The 22,582-nt window shown below is 41.6% G+C and overlaps 1 protein-coding gene across 1 annotated transcript; it reads left to right on the top strand.

Moving 5' to 3' along the window:
- Window positions 1-1,410: 1,410 nt before the first annotated feature.
- On the top strand, window positions 1,411-22,168 carry LOC307256906 (putative methyltransferase NSUN7; the record flags this gene model as incomplete). Its single annotated transcript, XM_080036022.1, has 13 exons — window positions 1,411-1,440; window positions 2,330-2,720; window positions 8,064-8,122; window positions 10,791-10,921; window positions 11,063-11,215; window positions 11,995-12,178; window positions 13,133-13,367; window positions 13,970-14,113; window positions 14,809-14,910; window positions 16,480-16,615; window positions 17,297-17,420; window positions 20,638-20,881; window positions 21,657-22,168. The coding sequence occupies 13 exons, from the start codon at window positions 1,411-1,413 to the stop codon at window positions 22,166-22,168; spliced, it is 2,445 nt and encodes an 814-aa protein (XP_079892148.1).
- Window positions 22,169-22,582: the final 414 nt, after the last annotated feature.

Consider the following 22,582-nt stretch of genomic DNA (forward strand, 5'->3'; position numbering starts at 1 on the left):
GCTCAGTGAGCCGCAGGGGCTGCACGCAGCAGGCTGTAATCACCAGGGGAGAGCAGGACAAGTGTGAACCATGTAATTTGGACAGGCATAACAGCTCAGGGCCAGACACTGATTGAAAGGGGAAAATAGGCTACCAAGTGCTTTACAAAATATCACTTGGAGAAATTTGTATGATCAATTATCTGTACAAACATGACAATTAATACACCACTGACTAACTAAGTGGTGGTTCTTAAACATATTTCATATCATTTTTATTCACTCTACCACATTGAGTCTTTCTTTACAGATCACGTTTTTCCATGCAATCTGAATATTGTCATCTTAAAATGCCCGATATAATAGTGTATAAAGCAGTCCAAATGAGTTCAACCATCTACAAAATGAACATAGTGCTGACTTTTTCTGATTAGTTAATCATAATAACCCAGTGATGTAATACAGTCTATTTTGTATTTGTAGGCTACACTGGTAGGCCAATTGTTACTTTTATTCAGCTGTGTAGCCTGCTGTGACAATATTACCATGGGCTAGGCTACCTAAATTGCACAGTTTCTCTATTCCATTTTTTCTTAATATCAACAAATAGCCTACAATTAGCCTAATCAATCGTGCCAACTTTTTTTATTTTATTTTTTACTTCGCAGTGACTGCAGAAACACTAAACTAATCTAAACTAAATAGCCTAGGCCTATGTGTAGGCTAAGCAAAAGGCATATGGACTATGCTTTGACAGGCCAACAATAGCCTAGTAAAAGGCTATTTAGTTTTAGTGCAGATCCCATTTTTCTCCATTCAGACACATTTCGAACAAAGAACATTTGCCTGATGTAGCCTAGTGTAAGTGTAGCCTAATGTTGTGTTTTGCTCAGAGGGTCTGTATGAAACTTCGCTTCAGGGACCCATAGTTTTTGAAACAGCAACTGGACGTCACCTGCAACTGATTTAGGCTTATGCATTGCTGTCCACCAGTGTTGACATTAGCTTTTTGGTTTGACATAATACGCTGTAAAACTTTAACAAGCCCCACGTTGCTCGTAAACAGAGGCGTTAAGGAGATTAATTTCTAATCCGTGAAGAACGAGACCTTGAAATGGGCATGTCGTTGCCATGGCGACGGGAAACACGCTTATCCCAAAAGGAAGAAAAACAGGGCTCCACAATGTTGACAGTCATTTAGAAAGTTTGTTTTCGAGCGGAGAGACACAGCCCTGTGTTTCTGAAGACCTAAAAGCATTTTCTCAAGGAATAACTATAGAGAGAGTCGGATTGGAGGGAGCGGTAAACATCTGTGGAGAGACGCCCTCCGCCTAATAACGGACCCAGATTTATAGTGGGAATTTTATCGTCAGTTTTTTTTTTTTTTTTTGCAGTGCCGTTAAATACTTTCACTTTGACGTGTAACTAAACATGACGACTCTCGGATACGAGTACGGTATTGTTGGGAGAGAAAACTGGACTCTGTTCTTATGAGGTAAAGTGAATAACACCAATATGTTTTCTAGTGTACCGCTGCTTACAGACAGTAGGCTAAAGTCAGTTTGGTAGCTAACCTGTAAATTGACTTTAACCATTCTTTCCAGCGTGTTAAATGTAACGTTAACTTCTTAACCTACGTAAATGTACGTTATCACCTGAGTGTTAATAAACTACGCCTCAGGACTGAAAGACAGCTGCATTTTAGCTGACATAATTCAATATTTAGCTAGTTAGAATCACAGGACTTGAGTTAGTGATTAATGTGAACAGGTCAAATTAACTGCAACCTGTTTAGCTAACTCTGTCGTGCAGAGTTTTCGCTACAGTTTAAGCTATTTAAAATCTGTTTCTTGTAGGCCTACATCATTCATGCGCCATAGTGAATGTTTTATTGAATAAAATGTTGTGTATTGTATTCAAATACTTTTCACAATATATTGGCCTAATGTTATGTTAGTCACTTGTTTACTGAACATATTACTTTAGTTGAAAAAAATCTGATGGAGTTTGTTGTAGCCTATTTTATGTATGAAAGGGTAAAGTTAATCAATGCTTAGAAAATATAGGCCTAACATGAACATACTGCTACTCATATCAAGTTTTTTTTAAACACAGCGTTTAAAAATGTAAGCTCTGAATTTACTTATTTAAATGACATACAATTTGTGGCTGGGCCCTTATTCACAAATAACTCATTCAACCCAATTATGCCACTTGACGTCAATTGTATTTGTGTTGCCCTAAATCACCAATTTAGTTTTGAGCGTCTGACTTTAAATCTTGTGCATGACTGTTTTTTTAGTGTATCACTCATGTCTTCAAATAAATAAATGTATTTTGTTATTTTCAGGTGTCCGAGAGGAAGCACATCCCCAAGGAGATGGTGAAAAATAAATTTGTTGGAGAGCGTGCCAGTCGCTCTTCCACAGGCAAGACCAAAAAGGATGGCTCCCAGACTGCAGGGAGCAACAAGGATCTGCCTGGCCTGGATAAGGATAACCCAGCCGGCAGTGAGAACCCTGCTGTGTCTGCAGAGCTCCAGTTCACAGGCCAGGATCAGCTTGGCTTTCCAGATAGAGTCTACCTGCTGGCCTCTATCATCTTCCAGAATCACCACCTGGAGAAGCCTGCTGCCCACCGATTGGTCAACTACGGTAAAGAGAGAGGGCTCCCGTTACCTGAAGGCAAAGATGAGGGGATGCAACGCATGTCTTATGAGCTGGCCTTCAATACACTTAAATGTGAGTTTGTAAGTGACTGGTTGAGTGAAGTTATGTACTGTTTAACACTTTTATCTTCCTTCCTATCGTTGTCATCCTTCCTTGTATGTACCCCCACACACTTAAGACACTTACTCAGATTATTAATTTGGATGAATTTGGAGTGAGAACATTGGCAAATGGTGTTTAGCAGCCCTTTTTTTGTTTAAATTGCAGGTACATTACAATGCAAGTAAAACCTATTTAATTCTAGGCAAACAAAGCATCATTAGGAATGAGAATGAACTGCCCTACAGGGAAAGTTAATTGACAGGTAGAATTGGATACAGATAGATTGATGAAGGGCAAGTAGAAGAGAAAAACAATGCTCCAACGACCAAGGGGGAATTCTCTGTGATGCTACAAATCAATTTGTGCCATAATCAGTTATCTGGGACTATATTGGGTCTGGGTGTCCGAAGTCACAGGGGTGTGTAATCACCATGGTGATAAGAGCGGGAGGTGAGCCCACTCTTGGAGCAGGAAGATGGCTGGAATCGATTTACTGCGTTTGGCGGTGGATGGAGAGGTCAGGTAGCAGGAACACCCGCATAGCCATGAATGATTTTCTTCCTTTTTTTCCCGCTATCCATTCTTGGAAGTTGGATAAGCCAAGGGTTTCTTGCCTCACAATGAATGCAGTTCACCTCAAAATATCCATCATCACAAGCTCCAGCAACTTGTTCGAGTATTGTATATAAAAGGTGCAGCGTGCCAATGGAATAGGAGTTTTTCATAACAAACTTGGTAGAAATGGAATATAGAATTCACAATATGTTTTAAATTGTGTATAACAGCTTGAAAATAAGCCCGTTGTTTATTTTATTACTTATAGAAAAAGTGTTGTTTCTACAGTAGCGCAGAATGGACTTACACATTTTTATATATAGTGGGTGTTCACCGGAAATGTACCTGTTGGAAGACGAAGAAGAAGTACTATAAAACAAATAACTTAACACATCTTCACCTCATCACTTGATATTGTGGAAAGACTTGAGGCAGTGGTAAAAGATGCCCTCTTTAGTTCTTGTCCTTGAAGGCCACCGTAGCCTCTGTAAATTCTATGAACGGGAGGCATAGACACGGAACGTTGCTTGCAACCTAGAACTTTCAGAAGATGCCAAAATACACATTATTACACAAACATGTTCATTTACCAAGAGCATGAACTTGAGTTCTACACAAAGGGAACATTTGCTTGCTTTAGCTTAGAACAACTATGGCATTTCTTATTATATTTAATCCCCTTTTTGTCCTGACCTTATTTCAAAGACTGCATTTCTCTGTTTTTATCAGTGCTGCTATGTTAATACAATCCTTCTCTGCAGGTCCCATCGCCCACGTTTGTCATTTCTAGAATTCATTCACTTGTTGAATTTCAGTATTGTTACAGTAATTCTGTGATATTCCAATAGAGATCAGATACCTTCTGGAAAGGATGTGGACCATGCGTAAAACGAAGCTACCTTTATCTGCATTGAAAATCTGCACAACAATTTGACAGCTGTTTGTTAAACCAGACGATCAGCCTGGTACAGATCGTTGATAAACCTTATAACTCCACCTGTTACAGTGACATGATAGCTGACATGACCTCCATTACTTTCTTTTTGGTCACATGTTAGATTCACTCGCTGGCTGTGCGTTGAAATTGGGTTCGGTTGAAATGACACAGCCTGGCAGAGCCGATGTCAATCTCTCCTTTTCCTCCTCCTACAAACTGCCTGACTTTTGGTGCAGAAATGTATTTTCTAGTGACATACGCGCGCGCACACACACACACACACACACACACACACACACACACACACACACACACACACACACACACCCTCCCTCCGTGTACTGCTTGGCAATGACTGATCCAAAATTGAGCTGAGGTCAGTTGTTAATCTAAAGGAGAAATGCTTCAGCAGCGAAAAACACGCAGAGCAAAATGCCAATGAGCTCTGGTATTGATCTTGTGATTATAACTCTTATCTGCTTAAACACAAAAGTCTGCCAGTAAGCTCCGTATCGGTAGCTGAGGAGGACACAGACTTGCATGTTACTGTGAGTGTCAGTCAATACTAAAATATGCAATGGGGGGGAGTTGGCGATTGTACTCTGTACTCTGTACATTTGATATTTCATAACCAGAGACAAGGCTGAAGTCGCCCAAATGACAAATATCAGCAGTCAAGTCCTTCTCACCTCTTCTCCTTCACTTCATTCTGTCTTTCTTTTCATGTCTTCAGGGCTTTTTTCTATTTCTCTGGCCTCCCCCTGTCCCTTTTTCAAAAGCCCGTTTTCATGTCTGACTGACTGTTTGCTTTATCACTGACCTAGAGGCAGCTCACGTTGTCAAGGTTTCATTTCCAGTTGACTCTCATGCCCCTGAGCTCTCAGTGCTCCAGACATGTGCAGATGTTACGCCGTGTAAAGCCATTTCAGTGTGAATCTTTATTAATACAAATGTAGTTGACCTTGTCGCTGGCCATGATACAGCCATCCTCCTCCCTTTTCTTCTTCTTCTCCTCCTTTCCTTCTTCCCTCTTTCATTCCACTGGCTACTCCTCTGAGTATTTCTGCCTCATTGTCCAACCAGGCTGCCAGGCTCCCTTGTCCGATCACTGTGGCTGCTGAATTCTATGTGTGCAACTCCAAAAGGTTCTTTGGACAACTTTGTGTTCAGCTGAATGTAGAGCATGGAGCTGCTGGAGAAAAAGTCTTTTTTTGTCCTTGACCAAGATCAAAGCAGCCATCACCGGTGGCATGCCTCAGCAAATATTTAATCATACAGGTTGTTTTTGTAAAACAAGTACGGATAGATTTGCTATTAAATCCAAAGGTGATTGTATAACTTATGGCAAGTACCTTTTTTTGTTGGGCCGGACGTCTGTTAGATTAATGTGCAACAATGTGTACCGATGCAGAACATAGTGAGACAAAGACCTAGCTAAAGAGTAGAGGAGCCTTTATTCGGGTTTGGCTCTTTAACAAAGAATTTGTTTGACTACAGTCCCCATCAGTCACTGCTCATTGTGCCTTACCTGGGTGGTTGCCACAAAACACACAACCTCCACATCAGTCCTGACCTGCGATAACTACTGCCTCCTGCTGGTAGTGTAGCACTCACTTTTTCCTTAGAGTGATATTATGCAGTAATTTTTTTGTGTCCTGTCAGCTTTGAGAGTCAGGTAATCGGGTTTGAGAAATTCCGTCTTGTCCTACAAGTGGAGTCTGCTGTGTAAAGATGTCCACTGTAAGTGATTTATTGCTGAATTTTCTCTGCGTTTTACACAACCTGCTGTGTGTGATTGATAGCATGCAGACAGTGACCTCTACAGACCCAACCATCATGGCTCCCTCTGGGGTTTTGTGTGCCCTGGACGGTTATCTCTTCGGGGCTTATCTTTAAGGCCTTCTGCAGTAATGGCCACCATATAAATCCCATTGACCTGCATCCGCTATAAATTAGACCACTGCTGATGATATGCGTTTTGTCTCCGCAATTAAAGATAAGCCCTATTACGTGCAAACCTTTATTTGTGTGTACATCTGGAAAACCTGGATACAGTTTGGCATGATTTGTGATGATGTTGTGAATATGTCAAGAAGCAGTGTCTGTGGGTTTCCATAGTGTCTCTTTGCACTGTTTCTGTCCTGGGCTTACCTCAAATTTGAAACCGTCCTTCTAGACTGTTCCAAGAAATCAACACATTCTGCATTCGTATGAAAGGTACAATGTGTACTTTCAGAGTATTGTAGTGGCATTGAGTGGTGAGATTCTAGATTGCAACGCTCCCTCCCTAACGACTACCTTTCGGAAAATGTACAAAAGCTTGATGGCCTACACGGACAAGAAGCTAGTAACTAAAGATGGCATCATACATCACTGCCTCAAGTCTTTCTGTAATATCAAGTCATGAGGTGAAGAAGTTATTTTGCTATTTATTCTTACTTCTTCTTCGTCTTTCAACAGGTGCACTTCAACAGACACACATTATCTAAAAAAAAATGCGTAAGGCCATTAAGTTGTTCCCTTCTGTACTACTGTAGAAAGTAACATGGCGACGTGCCCTGCTCCTATGTAGATATAAAAGGCTTATTCTAAGGTCATAAAAAAAAAACTTGGATTTTCATGCGATTATAGACTAATTAAAACATAGTTGTGTATATTCCATTTCTATTCTACGTATTCCTTAATGCAAAATAAATTCTACACACTGTACCTTTAAAACTGTTACTATTTAACATTAAAAGGCATTTTTCCATCCTCATAAGAAACACATCAAAGTTAGAGAAATGATTCGTTCCCCCTCTTTCCCCCCGTGGCCATCTCTCTATCTCCCACTTATTGAAATGGAGAGCCCACTGTTCACAGATGGGTATAGAATGGGATATAAGACTGTGTGTGTTTTTATGTATATTTCAGATAGAAGGCATCCTGTTGGGTTGAGAAACAGTTGCTGCCTTCATGATAGGATAACCCAGACAGGGGATGGAGATTACCTTAGGTCTGATAAAAAAAAGGTCAAGCAAAGTTTAATTGTGTAGCATCGGAAGAAAATGAAACCTAACCAGGTAATAGACCCAATTTAAGTTTTATAATACATTTCGCTATCTGTGTGTGAAATAAGAAAATTATTTTTCATCTTTCATTTGTAAGTAACTGGTGTTGATTAAAGATAGAAGAAGATAACACGATTCACATCCTTGTCCTGATGGAAATACGTGCTCGGCGGCTTCATTTCACCGATCGTGTTTCCAAGATGTAGCCCCGTTTATTTCTTCAGATGTCATTAATGTCATTAGTCCTTTCGATCACACACGCCCACTCACTCACCACAGACACAATAAATGAAAAGAAATTAGGCAAATTAATAATCAGATGAACTCTAATTAAGCACCAAATAAGCGTTTAATCATGGTAAATGTACCCAACCCCTCCCCCCATCCCCTCCCTCATCGTATTGAATTATCTTTTCAAATTGAATCATGATAATTCGGGGGTGCCTCTAGGAGCCTCTTTCTCTCTTTGTATTGTCTCTGATCTCTTCTCTCTTTTTTTTCTGGACATGTTCCTATCATTTGATATGGTTTTGTCCTCCATAGCAAAATATATTTGACCAGTTAATGGATAGGATGTAATATCTTGTGCCTCTATCTCATGCTCCAAATGAAAGAGTCGGGATTGGTTTCAAAGGATAATTCGATACTAGATTGCACTGATATGCATCATTATAACTCATTATAACTCATACACATAATTAGTAATGGAAAACCGGAATACCACAGTACGTCTCCATCATCCAACCTCTACCTAACTTTGTTTCTGCACAGATCAAGAACTGCTGGAGGCCATCATGATTGACAGTTGCTTTTACCTCTCTCAGCCAATGGTAAGTGATTTCACCAATGGGAGCAATATTTCTAATAGGTTTAAGAGAAGTAAACATGTTTAATAATTCCTTGGTGTATGTTGACATCATGTGACACAGAGGCACGTTCAGTTTGCCACTGGAAATGAAGTCATTTTGATTCTTGAGTTCACCATGTCGCTCCTTTGCTTATGGCTTTGTTTATCTTGTGCTGTTTTCTTTCGCTCAAAATCCTTTAAAACTGCCTCAATATTCATGTCCTGTCGTTGATACTCTGCACAGTCTGTCTTCTATTCTGTAGCCTTCTAAGCTGTAACAGTAATATTGATCTATTACACTGATTTCATCAAATCACAAAGCACCTCATGTCTTTTATATTCCCAGCCCTAATCAATAACAATCGCTCCCTTTGGAATTACACATCTAACAGGTAGTGTATGTGGCAGAAAGTGCCTGGATGGATGTGCCTTTTCCGTATTGGTTTTCGAGAGAGCCCATTCATGAGTGATGAAAACAAAATGCCCTAACAACCTGGGGGGGATTGTGTTTGGATGTGTGGACGTCTCATTGTAATCTACAATATATATGCTACATATATCCCAGTGCCAGTGTGCCGAATGTTAAGAGTGATACTTGAGCTATTATGCGGCGTAGTTGTAGAAGAAAGATTCCCATATTGGCGTGTACATTTTGCCCTACTTTTAACACGCCACATAAAAGAAGCTGTGGAAAGAGGAGGGCTTCTCTGGCTGGTGATAAAACATGCAGACAGACTGTAGAGACCAAGAGTAATGAAAGCAGGAGGTGGTGAATGTGTAAACAGAAAACAGAGTTGTTGACAAGTGTACAGGTTGTAGACAACCGATGTCTTCTTCAGTGAGGGCACAAATATATACAGGCACATTAATACTCATGAATGTGTGTTTTAAAAACAATCCCGACACAGACACATACACACACAGACACACATACACACATACACAGACACACACACACACACACACACACACACACACACACACACACACACACACACACACACACACACACACACACACACACACACACACACACACACACACACACACACACACACACACACACACACACAGTACACACCCACTGTAGCCTTGTGAAATATGGCCCTGGGTGAAATGAATGGGTCTCGCTATGTGTTGGTGGCAGGTCGTTACTCTGCATCCCTCTTCCGAGACAATAAAGCTCAGACACAATGAGACAGTCTTTAGAACTCACTCTCACCTCCTTTAACGCTGCTGGCATCTATAAAGTTCAACCTTGATGGAGAAAGGAGAAAGAGCAGTGTGAAAGGGAATTGGCGGGCAGGAGAAAAGGGGCGTACAGAATGTATTGTGAAGAAAAATGAAAATGAAAAATAAAGAAACAGACTTTCATGCTCACCATTTGGCGCATTTGATCACAGTGTAAGAGTAAGAAAAAGGATGCCTAAATCCTGTCAGAGGTGGAAATAGCCTTTTAGGTAAACTGGCACATTTAACATGAAATTGGCCTTAATTAAACTTTAATTACATCTTAAATCTTCTTGAAAGTAGTTAACATACTCTGTGTAATGTTAAAAAAGCAACATTTATCAATTGAGAAACAATCAATGGTACTTATGAAGGTTATATATTGCAATTTCCTTATCTATAACACTCGATTCTCAAATTTCACAAGCATCTAACACTAAATTTGTTAGCTTAGACCGTATAGCTTACGTTAATGTAATACAATTGTTAATTAGTTGGTGAGTCCAAATTCATTTCTTATTTCATAGACATGCCCTTGGAATGACTAAACACAGCCAGCATGTTTACTACTGTAGTAGGCCAATTTCCCACCATGGGACGATGTTGCCAGGCAACTTAATGACTGGGAGTTTTCCCACACTCAAGGGTTTTTGTAACCTTGGTAAAGGGCAAGTGGAGCTTGAGGTAGAGGGAGGACGAGGACATGAGAGGACAAGTGGAGTGCTACATCACATTTCTGAAACAGACATTTCCTTATAAATGATATTAAAAGCCCCTGGATTGACTAATAAGTGCTGGCTAATTCCTTGGCTACAGCAGGAACCCTTGTAGCCTTTCTAGCGTCTCGGCCCATTAGCGCAGTAGTGAGGATGTTGCAAGCTGTTGTGGCCGTGAAACTCCATCTGTCTCTAATGTGGTTGGTGCCCTCCCACCCTACTGATATAGAAGGTGGAGAGTGAAAGATAAAGAGAAAAGAGAGAGAGCGAAAGACAGGCATAACTCAGGCTTTCTCCTTTGTTTTATTAAGTGGCAGCAGTGGGTTCAAGGAAGCACAACATTGAGCTACTGCTTGTGTCTATGTGTCAATATCTGTAAACTGGGGTAATTTAGTCTAAATCAATACAAATAAATTGTATTACTATCACTGCACTGTGCCCCTCATTAGGTAACCAATATAGGTAACCAATATAGAGAAATCATCAGGACACTGTTACCAAATGTCACTTGGCTTTGCGCACATTTACATTGTAGATATGTACAATATGCAGCTGACTTCTGAGGCGTAACTATTCACTTAATTAAAGCTTGTTTCATGGTTATGTTTTTACAAATTAGAAATGTGTCTATCCTTTCTTTTTCACAGTTCTCTTGCTAAATGAAAAGTCACTCAACCGTCTGTATATTTTCTTCCTATGCTCCAGCCAGATGATCAGATGTGCCTGGTTGCCGTCATGCTCTATGACTTCCAGGACAGAAAGTTCCTCCCCCGGGACAGCCAGAGGGAGGAGGACATGGTGGAGGAAGTGAGAGATGTGGAGAACTACCTCCTCAGGTAAGGAAAGGACAATACCTACGAGAAAACGAAAACATGAATAAAACAAGATGTAACCCAAACTTTGACTTGAATTAAATGAGTAATACATTCAGAAAACAATAGAGATAAAAATGTCTCTTTTGTATGTGTGTTATGCAGGTTTAAAACCAAGCTGGCGGCCTCACTGGCCCGCTGCAGAATCAAACACGATCTATTGACCATCGAGTGTATCCTGCCGGAGAGTTTGCAGAAGAAGCAGGAGAGATCCAGCAGCCTTCCACTTTACGCCTGGGTCAACACACAGAAAAGCAGGTCAGCTGCGCAGTGCGCACACAGGAAAAACATGCCCCCCCCCTCACTCACCCGCTCACAAGCAGCTAACATACACCTGTACATGCACACCTGTACATAAACACAGGAATGCACTGTAAGCATATATCGAGTACACACCTACATCTACACACAGACCTTTAACTTTGGGTGCTGCCCAATGCTTTATGGGCCAGGTGCTCAGCTGACATCCAATTAAACCACTGGACTGTGTGTGTGTGTGTGTATACAGTACGTTTGTGTGTGTTTGCGTGTGTGTGTGTGTGTGTGTGTCTGTGTGTCTGTATCTGTGTGTTCTTGCACGCACCCTGACAGGCTGATTCAGTTAGGTGTAAATCCTGCTGCTGTGGACAGATTCAATCAGCAACAACCCTCAGTATGTGCTGGGACTGTAAAGGTCACCTGTTGGGACTAGCGCGGTGTGTATGTCGTAGTGTGTGCGTGTGTGCTTGTGTGTGTGTGTGTGTGTGTGTGTGTGTGTGTGTGTGTGTGTGTGTGTGTGTGTGTGTGTGTGTGTGTGTGTGTGTGTGTGCGCGCGCGCGCGCGCGTGTGTGTGTGTATCCCAATGGCTTTCACAGCACATTTTACTATTAACGTCGTTTAAAAGGCCACACAGTAATTTGACACACTATTATTTCCTCTGATGGCAGTCTTCCTCTTTCTCTCACCTCTCACCTTCTTCCCTTGTTCCCTCATCCCTTCCTCTTTGGACTTCCACTAATCTCCTCATGCTCTCGTCTCCTCGTCTCCTCTGCTCCTAGCCTCGATGAGGTCAAAGTCGCGCTGAAGAAAGCGGACTTCTCGCAGGTGGAATCGATCGGGCAGCTGGAGGGCCAGACCTTCTGCCAGGACCCCCACTGTGGGGATATGCTGGTATTCCCTGCTCAGCTAAAGACTCAGCTGCACTCCACCAAGCTTCTTAGCAACCACAAACTCATCATCCAGGTATAGCACAAGCTGTATAGAGAGAGAGAGAGAGAGAGAGAGAGAGAGAGAGAGAGAGAGAGAGAGCGAGAGAGAGGAGGTTTTTGACAAAAGCAGCCATTATCTCTGTAGACCTCGACATAGCTGTGGAAATCTGCTCAGCCCCAATCAATCTTGTCTGAGATGGATGGGGCCGATTCCCACTTTGGTTATGGACTTGCTCAAATTGATTACAAGGCTGACATCCCTTCCGCCAACTAAGATTAGTTTGCCCCGATACAAATATTTCACACCACTTTATCCTCTCATCTGGCTGTACTTCACTTTGAGCCATAAAGAATTTTGTTCCACAGTGTGGGACGGGGACGGGGGGTGGGAGGGGAGCGCTTCGATCATTTAATTTCTTACTCCATTAAAGTCAAGCTGCCATGCAAACTGTAAGCAGCACACAGCATCACAACACAATTAAATCACACTTTGCAGCCAAATTCAATCAAATATTCAACACCAGGGCCAAATTTATCACCTCTGCCTCCCTCCCTCTTTTATTATGAGCCTGAGCCCATTTTCTCTGCTCCTTTTTTGCTGTATTTTCAAATGTCCTTGTCCTTTGTCTCACCTGACAAACCCTGTGATCTGGATACTGACTACAGAAATATAAGACAGCGCAGTGGTTCCACAGGGACACACAGTGCTGCACTATTTGTAGAAGGGACCCCATTGATTGAAGGACATCGCTGTTGTAATCTGACTGCACTGTTACTCCCATTCTCTTTCTGTGTCTCCCCCAGTACCTGCTCCAAACTTCCCCTCCTTTTTCATCCATTTCAATTGTATTTACCACTCTCACACAGTGCATCTTCTCCTCCTACTTTGTCTTATCCTTGTTTGTGTCACATCAGCTTACAGACCTTAATCTAGAATTCTGTTGGTCTCTTTAGCAAACCAATGCTTTTTACTCCTATGTGTCTGTAGGATAAATCTTGCAGCCTGGGCCCGAATGCAGTGTGCTCCCTGCTACCAGAGGAAGCAGATGTTCTAATGGTGGGCTGCTTCTCTAGCCTCACCGTCTCCCACACTGCGGCCCTAGTAGCAGAGAAACACAAAGCCGACGGCAGCGTCCAGCCCACCGTCTACGTCTGTGTCAGGGATCGTACAGACGCTCAGAGACAAGAGCTGCAGCAGGCCATCACTGCCCTGGGCTGCAAGCGTAGGCATACTATGACTGTGTGTCCATGAGTTCAGTATCTGTTTGTGTCTGTGTAGGAGAGACAAAAGAGGAGACTGAGCTGGAAGCAGAGAAAACCGTTGTCAATGTGCCGTCTTTGTTTTCAGGACTCTGTAGGCTGAAGAATTCAACAACATAATTGCCTATTAGCTTCGTCACACTTTTCTTTTTTTCACATGAACTTTTTTTTTTTTTTTTTTTACCAAATTACCACTTTCTATTAATGTAGTTAAGTTATTAACAGCGATTTGAGGGTTCTAGACAGAGAGTTTTGCCAATAACCAGAAAAAAAAGTGGATGAAATATTGGTAATCTCTGTTGTCAACAAATTCTCTGAGACACAGGTTAACTTAATACCAAACATAGTCAGCTGACTTGCTAAGCTGTATGTAAATATTATATGCTGGAAGTGGCTGCCTTGAAACCTGGTAACAATGAAGGGCGTGTGACAACGCTGACATTTTTATAATTGCAAAAGACCCCCTCAGGTATGAAACATAGCGGGACATGATGGACATGACTTTAAGCATTGAGAACATTTCTGTTTGTGGTTATCGTTCAACTCTCATGTGCTTTCTGCTCAGATGTGAAACTGATACCAGAGGACTTCCTGTCTTTGAATGGTGGTGACAAGCGACTTGAGCGGGTGCGTGTTATCCTGTTGACCCCCAAGTGTTCTGTTTCTGCTGTCAGCAACCCGGTGGAATTCTTACTGCAAGAAAATGGAGGTAGTTATAGCGATGTATGCAATACAGGAGAGCCATTAAGTGTGGATTTCAGAAATACATGTTGGAAGTTGTAACCTTGTCTAACTTGTCTACCTTACACCTTGTTACACCCTGTGTCCATATAAAAAGTAAATATTGTTGATTAGTCTACAAAACTCTGGGTGCTGTGTACTCCAAAGGTTCTGCGTTTAATTGGCATGACAATGAGGACACAAACCCGTTTTCTGTGAATGCAAATGATACAAAGTCCTAATCCTGAGTTCTTGTTGGAATAATATGGAAGTAAATGCTTTGGACCAACAGTGTTATTTAAGGTTTAAAGTCAGAAAATGTACAAAGCACTGATTTAATCCATGGATACATAACATAACAACTTAATTAAATAACTGAAGTCCTCATTACTTTATTACTTCTTTTTTTGTGTTTAAATACAAGATAAGGAGCATTACAATGAATAACAAATTCCCATCGTACATTTTATTGCAAATGTATGATCTCATTTTAAAGATAATTATTGATGATTCCCCAATGCTTCTTTAATAGCCTGCAAATCAAGCCCGTACATCTACTTATGTGGATGTTATCAATATTGAATTTGCTTATACACAACCCATACTTAACACACACGCCACACTCGTAAGCAGCAGTAAAGAAACACTTTCAAAAGATTCTAGTTCTTTTCTTTGTTTTCTCAGACACAGATCTGCTGCAGGACTTATCCCAGGGCTCCGTAGCCCAGAGCAAACTGGAAGCTCTGGTAGCACAGCAGAGGAAGGATATCGATCACGCCTTGAAGTGTGAGTGTCGAACACACCTGCTCTCATCAGGCACACACCCGCACACACACTAACACACAATCAGCATATGAAATATGCTCAGTGTCGAGCCTGTAGCCTCTCTCTCCTCTCTGACACAATGAAGCTTATTCTTCCTAATTATCTAATCTGGTGCTATTAGACTGAAGCCCGCGGTGTCCATGGGAGATCATCGTAAATCGTAATTAGGAACGCTAATGTTGCAGTGCCCCGGTCAGCCACAGTCATGGATTTTAAAAAGGAGTAGTCACATCTTATTCTGTCCTACACAGACACAGTTACAGTTCTGTTCTGCAGTCCATGCTTTTCTGCTCAGTTTTATATCCATATGCTATATTTTATTCCATTCAGTAGCGTTTTAATAGTTTTCTATGAGCTACCCTCATTAGCTTAGGTTGGTCTTGTTTTGCTCATTGCTCTTTTAATTCTTTGCTGGTCCAGGTCAGGGCTCATTGAGCAGGTAGAGTATTTCTGTTGATGAGAATGAAAACCAGCTCCTCTAATCACACTGCCATTGATTGGCCCTGGTCTATGTTTTTGCCAGTGTAGATACTTTTCTAATAGGACTGTTAATTAATGGTGGGTTTGTATCGAGTGCCTGGGCCTCGGTCGAGGTGAAAGTGGTCTTTAAATAGGGCACATGCGTAGACAAATGCTCACACAGGCATACACAAACACACCTACGTAGCCCCTTAATTTCCTAGCTGTGATGTGGGTGTGTTGTAGAACAGGCCATCTGAATGATAAATGTTTCTGCCTCAGGCCTCAGTCAATTCGCCTTAGACTCAGTTCCACTTTCTTAGAAGCCATATTTTTTAACAATTGTTTGGAGCCGATTTGCCACAGCTGAGCAGGTTTTATTTGTTACCCACGCGATGTTAATTGTTTCTGTCTGGCTATAATTAGAGAGCAAGAAAGAAATCAAAGCTCAAATGAAGGAAAATCAAACGGCCAATAGCTCTACAGATCTACAAGCCAGCAGCAGTTGAATAAGATGGAGCCGAGTACATACCTAAACAGTATGAAGAAAGGAATATTCAAGAACCCATTTCTTCAAAGGGAACGCTTGATGAGGAGGATGGCTAAGTTTGAATAATCAAATTGAATTGTCGTAAAATGAGAGGAGGAAACTTTTCGACTTTATGTGTGTGTTTGCTTGTCTCTGCTCCTGCTTTAATTGAACATGAAATTAATTTGTTGTTTATGGGTGTGGTCCCATGTAAATAAAGCAGCTTTATTTTAATTTCGTAGTATAATAAGCCACAGAGTTCTCTGATTTATCTATATTTAAATGTGCAACATGGTTGCAACACATTACATAGTGAGGGTTAAGTTCCTGTTTTTATTGAACATGACATGAGTTTGTTTATGGGAGTGGTACCATGTAATTAAAGCAGCTTTACTTTTAATGTCGTAATAAAATAAGCCGCCGATTCCTCTGATTTATTTATATTTAAATGTGCAACATGGTTGCAACACACCACACAGTGAGATTAAGCATCATCTCCCGTACATTTACACACAAGCTTGATTAAATGCACCTGTTTCTAGTCCCAAAGGTTGTGTCAGTGGTGTACTCCACCTGCTCTTCATACCCGGAGGAGAATGAGGCTGTGGTGAGCAGAGCCCTGGAGGAAGCCAATGCCTGCTGCGAGCAGGAGAGGGAACCAAAACAAGCAAACTTCAGGTCAGCTTCCTTCTCTGTTCCTTGGTGCCCTGGTGCACTTTCAGCATCAGTCTCTGTTGTCTTATTTCTCTGTCTATTTGCCTGGCTGTCTGTCAGCCTGCTGGCTTGTTTGTCTGTCTCCCTTCAGACAGGCCTCTGTCAAAGTGAGAGCTCACCTCAGGGATGAGCTGAAGGAAGTTCAGTCAAAATATAATCAGAGGTGCCATTGTATGTCTCTAAATGCTGTGAAAAGGGCAAGAAAAAGACAGCTTGCCTTCTCATAGAGCTATATATTTACATATATTTTCTTTTCCAGAATAGTTTTTGTTTTGATTGTTTGTCTGTGTGTGTGTCTGTGTGAATATGTGTGTGTGTGTGTGTGTGTGTGTGTGTGTTTGTGCTGTTTGAAGAAAAAGAACACTTGTTGAAATTCACCATTCCTGTATTTTCTGTATATACTGAGACTGACTCCTGTCTGCATCCGGGTGTTCTAGCGATGCCTCAGGCTAGCATAAATAAAACACAAGTTATACTACTGGTATGGATCCCACTGGCTTTACCTAGACAATCAGTAGACTTACCGTTTGTGCATTTACTTACTAAATGAATGTGGCTTGTGTTAAGTTCTCTGACGTTCAGCTGCCTCTGTGTGTATTATGGTCCACTGTATTTTTCTGTTTGTACGTGTGTGTTCTATCTCAGGCTTAGTCCATCCCCATTCAGCATTCCTAACCATGCCGAAGGCCCTGAGGAAACACATCCCTTCTTCATGTTGCAGCCCTCAGAACAAAGCAATGGCTGCTTTCTGGCTGTTCTCAACAGAGTGGTAAGAAACCTCACAGAGCGAAGCAATGGTGAACCCAGATGAATTGACAAAGAAAAGACTGATATCGGCGTCCCGCATGTTAACTATACTCCTATAACTCTATCATTCATCTCGGCAGTAGACTTATCTTTAGGCCTGTAGGTGCTTCAGCCACACCTACATACATTTTTTTTCTTAAAAGTGCATTATGTAATAAAGCTTTGGTGGCCTTCAAGGACAAGAAGCTATTTACTAAATATGGCCTCTGCCACCACTTTCTCAAGTATTTCCACAATACCAAGTGATGAGGTGAAGATGTATCTAGTTATTTATTCTATAGTACTCCTTCGTTTTCCAACAGAACACCCACTATATATAAAAATGTGTAAGGCCATCTGTTCTGAGAAACACCAATACCTTCTACACACTGCACCTTTAAAATGCAAGATCTTTTTCCACAAGATGTAATGGTCTTTATGACCGTTTTCAGCACCAGTACACTGCTGTTGCTGTTGCTTTTTGGCAGTGCAGCCAAAAAGACAAGCGGGGACACATTCAGCTCATTCATCATTATCCAGCCCTGGCAAGTTTTCTGCTGTGAAAATGACAGAAAAGTGCCAACATGAGCCCTGGACCTGACCACCAGCCTTCTCAGTATGATACCAGATTGTCTCTTGGCTGACTGGTATAGGTGTGAGTGAGAATTTGCTCAGTGTTAGAGTCAAATAAATTGGCTCATAGAGAAAGTTATACACACACACACACACACACACACACACACACACACACACACAGACCCAGCGTACACTAAAGTTTAAACTTTTCCTTCTGAGTCCTGAAATGGCCTTCTCCGAGTTGGAGAGTTGGCTCCACTATGACACAGACACAGGTGTGATTGAAGTTTGATTGGTGCAGCAATGTGACAAGCCTGGGAATTATGATGTAGCAGGTACGCTGTGCCGTCTGCTATCTGCTAATAACAATTTATCCACTGGGAAACACAAGTGTAGAAACAGAGCCATTTGAAGGTGTTTTTTTCCAGGGCAGAAAGGTAAGCTTGGACAGAAGCTTTGAAGATGAGATCATGTGAAAATGAGCATCACAGGCTGTGACAGGTACTTGGTCAAGCCCTTGGGGCAGAACAAAGTAAAGGAGGAGAGGGATCATGCTGTTAGAAAGAATAAGAAAGTTGGGTCACATGCAGGAGCCTTGTCCCAAGTTTAACCAGCAAAGCAGAACGTTTGAGAGTGTGAGTTGTAGGAGAAAGAGTCAGAATGAGTGTAGATGAATGCTAAAAAGGGGGTGGAAAAAAATCGTCTTCAGAAATAGAAGTCAGGATGAGATGAAAGGATTAGAGGAGTTAGCTTCGGAGTAAGCTCTTAAAGTAGAGAGTTCTTCTTAGATTTCATTACCCGATGCAGAAAACAAGTAGGAGAATGACAGAGACTTTATTCTAATCCACTTTTTTTTGTAGGGGAATACAATATGTCCTTGAGGGCTTTTTATGAATTATAGAAATGACTTTGAAGGGATTTGGGTTTATTGTAGCAATTCCAATGTCCTTGTCTGAAAATAGCTTTCTGATACAAGTTCTGACTCTTTTATGAACAGGAATAATTGGGATACACTCTTGTCTCTGACTCTATTGTGTTGTCCACTCACTCACAGGCTTATATTGCTTCATAAAGTCTCTGTCAGTTTGCCTTTTTTCTTTAGTCAAACAGACCCTCTCTTCTTTTTTGCTATCGTCTGACGCTCCTCTCATCTTCCTTTTTATTATTCTTGTGAAGACTTAAGTGAGACTGTAACAGCAGTTAAGCCCGGCTCTAGCTGATTTTAGTTGCAGTGTGTTGCTGTGGATCTATAGGGTTGATAAGGTGCATCCACACATATCATGTAGTCTGTGTGACCGGGCTTCCCCACATACTCATAATCCTATGAGTATGAAACATAGCAATGTTTACAACAAACCCCTTTACATTATGGAATTGGCTCATACGCTTATGATGCCAGAGCTGGGGTTATTAAGCCATCTTACTCCCAACGGGTGTGACAGAGCTCTCTCGCACTCACTGTAGTGCCTGTTCCTCAATGGCCATCCATCATGTTTATACCTCCACAGATAGGAATGAAAAGATAATCAAACTGCAGTAATGGCGCCTCAAACTGGATTTTTTTCTCTCCCTACCTCCAATAAACTCAGCTAATCAAAAGTTATTGTGGCACTCGGAAAAGTGTCATAAAAATAGCAATTATATAAGTGTTTGAATGCTGTCGGGCTTACATTAACTGTCAAAGCGGCACCCAATGAAGTTCTTTATGAGCCCTGCATACATTAAAAGCGGGGAACAATAAAGAAAGTCAAGTTATGTGTTTTTTAGCCCTAATTTTCAGAGGAAGTCGAGCACATCACAGGTGGATTTTTATTTACCACAAAGAGAATTGGTACAATATCAATATTAACCCTAAACTTTTTGCCTTGACTATTTTGTCTTCATTGTTTCGGGTGTGAGTCAATGTTCCATGTTGTTGCCAAGTCATAGTGGACATAATGAATTCAGACCTAAGTATTGACACAGAATGGACAGAGTTTCGATGCAAATGAGAGATTTAGAGAGTATGACATAGTTGGTTAGTGGAAATGGAGAGTAAGTGAGATTTAGATGGGTGAAGGGGGAAGAAAGGGAGGCAAAGGAGAGTGTATGCTGAATAATTCAGCGCCCCCTGTCTGTTTGAGTTAGCATCAATGAAGTTCAGGGCGCCCACCATGGACTGCATTACAGCTGTGCTTCTGAAGCGTTTACCTGTGTGCACAGAGTGTATCAACACACGTAAGTACATTTACATGTGCAAAATGCACACTTAAAAGTATGCATGCAAACATGTGTACATAGAGTTATGGACAGATTGTACACAACAGATAACAATTTGCATTGACGTTCAAGCAATCAGACAAGCGGCATGTCCCCGTAGTGTACACTGTGCTTGTGAATAATTCAGACGATGAGGAGAGCAGTAGGCTGCTGTGTGGGCTGATGCTGAGACTGCAGGTGACCCCGCAGCCAGCCGCAAGGACACTGTGTCTCCTCTCTTTTTTCCTCCCCTCTCCTCTATTTTTAAATAGTAAACAAATGCATTTTGAGTGTATCCATTGAATATAGATTATATTATTTTGCCGTGTGCTTAAACAATGTGGATATATGATTAAGGTACGTTTTTTTTGGAAATTTCTTAACAGCCAGAGCCAGTGGTCAAAGAGGAACCAAGCGAAGTGATTGTCAGGGCAAACGCCAAAGGCATACTGGACAAGATCGGCTCCAACCAGCCCTCCAAGAAAGAGAAGCATGGACACATCAACAGAATGAAGACCAACCATTCTCGCACCTCTCTGCTCAGTAATCAGTCCAAAAACCAAGAGACCAGCAGCAGCACTTCATTGGGTGGACATCAGGAATTTATTAACAGGCGGCAGTCAACACAAGGTGGACATGATAACACCTGTCCTATATCTTTATTCAGTTGTACGTCGTGACAGCTGCATGTGGCTGAAAGAGACATTTTTGAAAAAAGTATCCGCTTTTTTTCCAGGATTTTAATGAGAAAAATGATATCACTTTCATGTCTGTCTGTTGAATATAAAGTTGCAGACTGACAGCTACAGCTAAAATGTACATCTCAAGACTGTAGCTTAATATTTTCAAAAACATCAGAGTGGTATAAATCTTCTCATCTAACTCTCTGCCATATTTCAAACTATTCCTTTAAAGGTTGAGTCAGTGATCCTGAAGACGGTTGTTGTCAAAATCACTTTTTGTCAAAATCAGTGAATATCTCCTAACAATCAGCAACATGTCCGTACTTTGTGTGAGCTGAAAAATCTGCCTAGGCTCTGTAAACTAGTATGTAAACAAAGGGGCCCATCGTAGCCGTTTACAGAGCCTAGGCTGTGTAATAACACTGTATTTTTTTTCAGCGCACACAACAGTACGTGCAGCTAGCAGATTATGAAAAGATATTCACTGATATTGACACCTGGTGATTTTGACAATAAGTATTTTCCAGAATGGCTGACTCCACCTTGAAGGCTAGGAGGAGTAGCAAGGACTTAGTTTGGTTAGATCAGACAGAGAACAGCATGTAATGTTTTGTACAAAAACAATCTTCATCCTCTTATTCTCAATGCTTTCTGTACTTTGGTCCAACAAATCTGTCTCTCTCCCTCTAACCTCTGTCTCCTTGTTTTTTTTCGTACTCCAGGAAAAGTCAAAGCGCTGCGCTTGCAGGGCTCCAAGAACGCTGTGAGCGGCTCCTACACTTTCTCCAAACAAGAACACATCAGCTCCTTGGCCAAATCAGAAAGCATCAGCTCCTTAGCCAAACCAGAAAGCAGCCTCCCCAAGAGGAGCGTCATCCATGTGCCCAACACTACAACTTCTACCACCATTCAGAAAAGCATCACCCAGGTGGTCAACACTCTCAATTCTACCAGCGTTCTACAGCCAACCCCTCCTCCCCCCCCTGCTGCTGCTAGCCCTCTGGCCCAAGTGGTGCGTCCTCGTAGACCCCTTCATAAGGCGCTGAAGCCTGTAGTGATGGTCCTACCCCCTGCTCACTTCCCTACCTTCTTCCCTCCTCAGAACAGCCGCACGTCATACAGCCCCAGCTTCAGATACAACAAGTGGAGGCCCACAGCTCAGAACCTGTCCCTCGCCCGCTCCGGTGGAAGTCTCTCCAAAGAGGCCAGGGTCCAATCCCGCCATCTGTTCTGAGCCCACAAACAACCATCACACGTATGAAAAAAGAGAAGAACTGACATTTTGTGCCAAACGGTCTCAAATAAAAGTCAGACGCATGTAAATCTAACCCCTGCATGTACACAGTGTTATTAAACGCTCAAATGACATAGAAGCATAGACAAATGTAAGTCACCTTTAAGGCTTTCTAGAGGCTGTATTATGTTTTCATTATAACAGTGTCTTTGTGTGCCATAAAGAACAACCTTGCCACAGTCTGAATCTAAAGCAAGCTGCATATATTTAAAGGGCCAGGCCAATGTCATTACAATGTCACTACATGATGAATAGCTATATTTTACCCGGGGTTCTGCTGACCTGAACAATGAAAGGATATATTAAAGAAGCTAAAACCTTTTTTTTTGGTAATGCATTTATTGTCACAACAGA

The sequence above is a fragment of the Ammodytes marinus genome (genome assembly GCF_949987685.1).
Source record: "Ammodytes marinus genome assembly, chromosome: 10".
Classification (NCBI taxonomy): domain Eukaryota; kingdom Metazoa; phylum Chordata; class Actinopteri; order Uranoscopiformes; family Ammodytidae; genus Ammodytes; species Ammodytes marinus.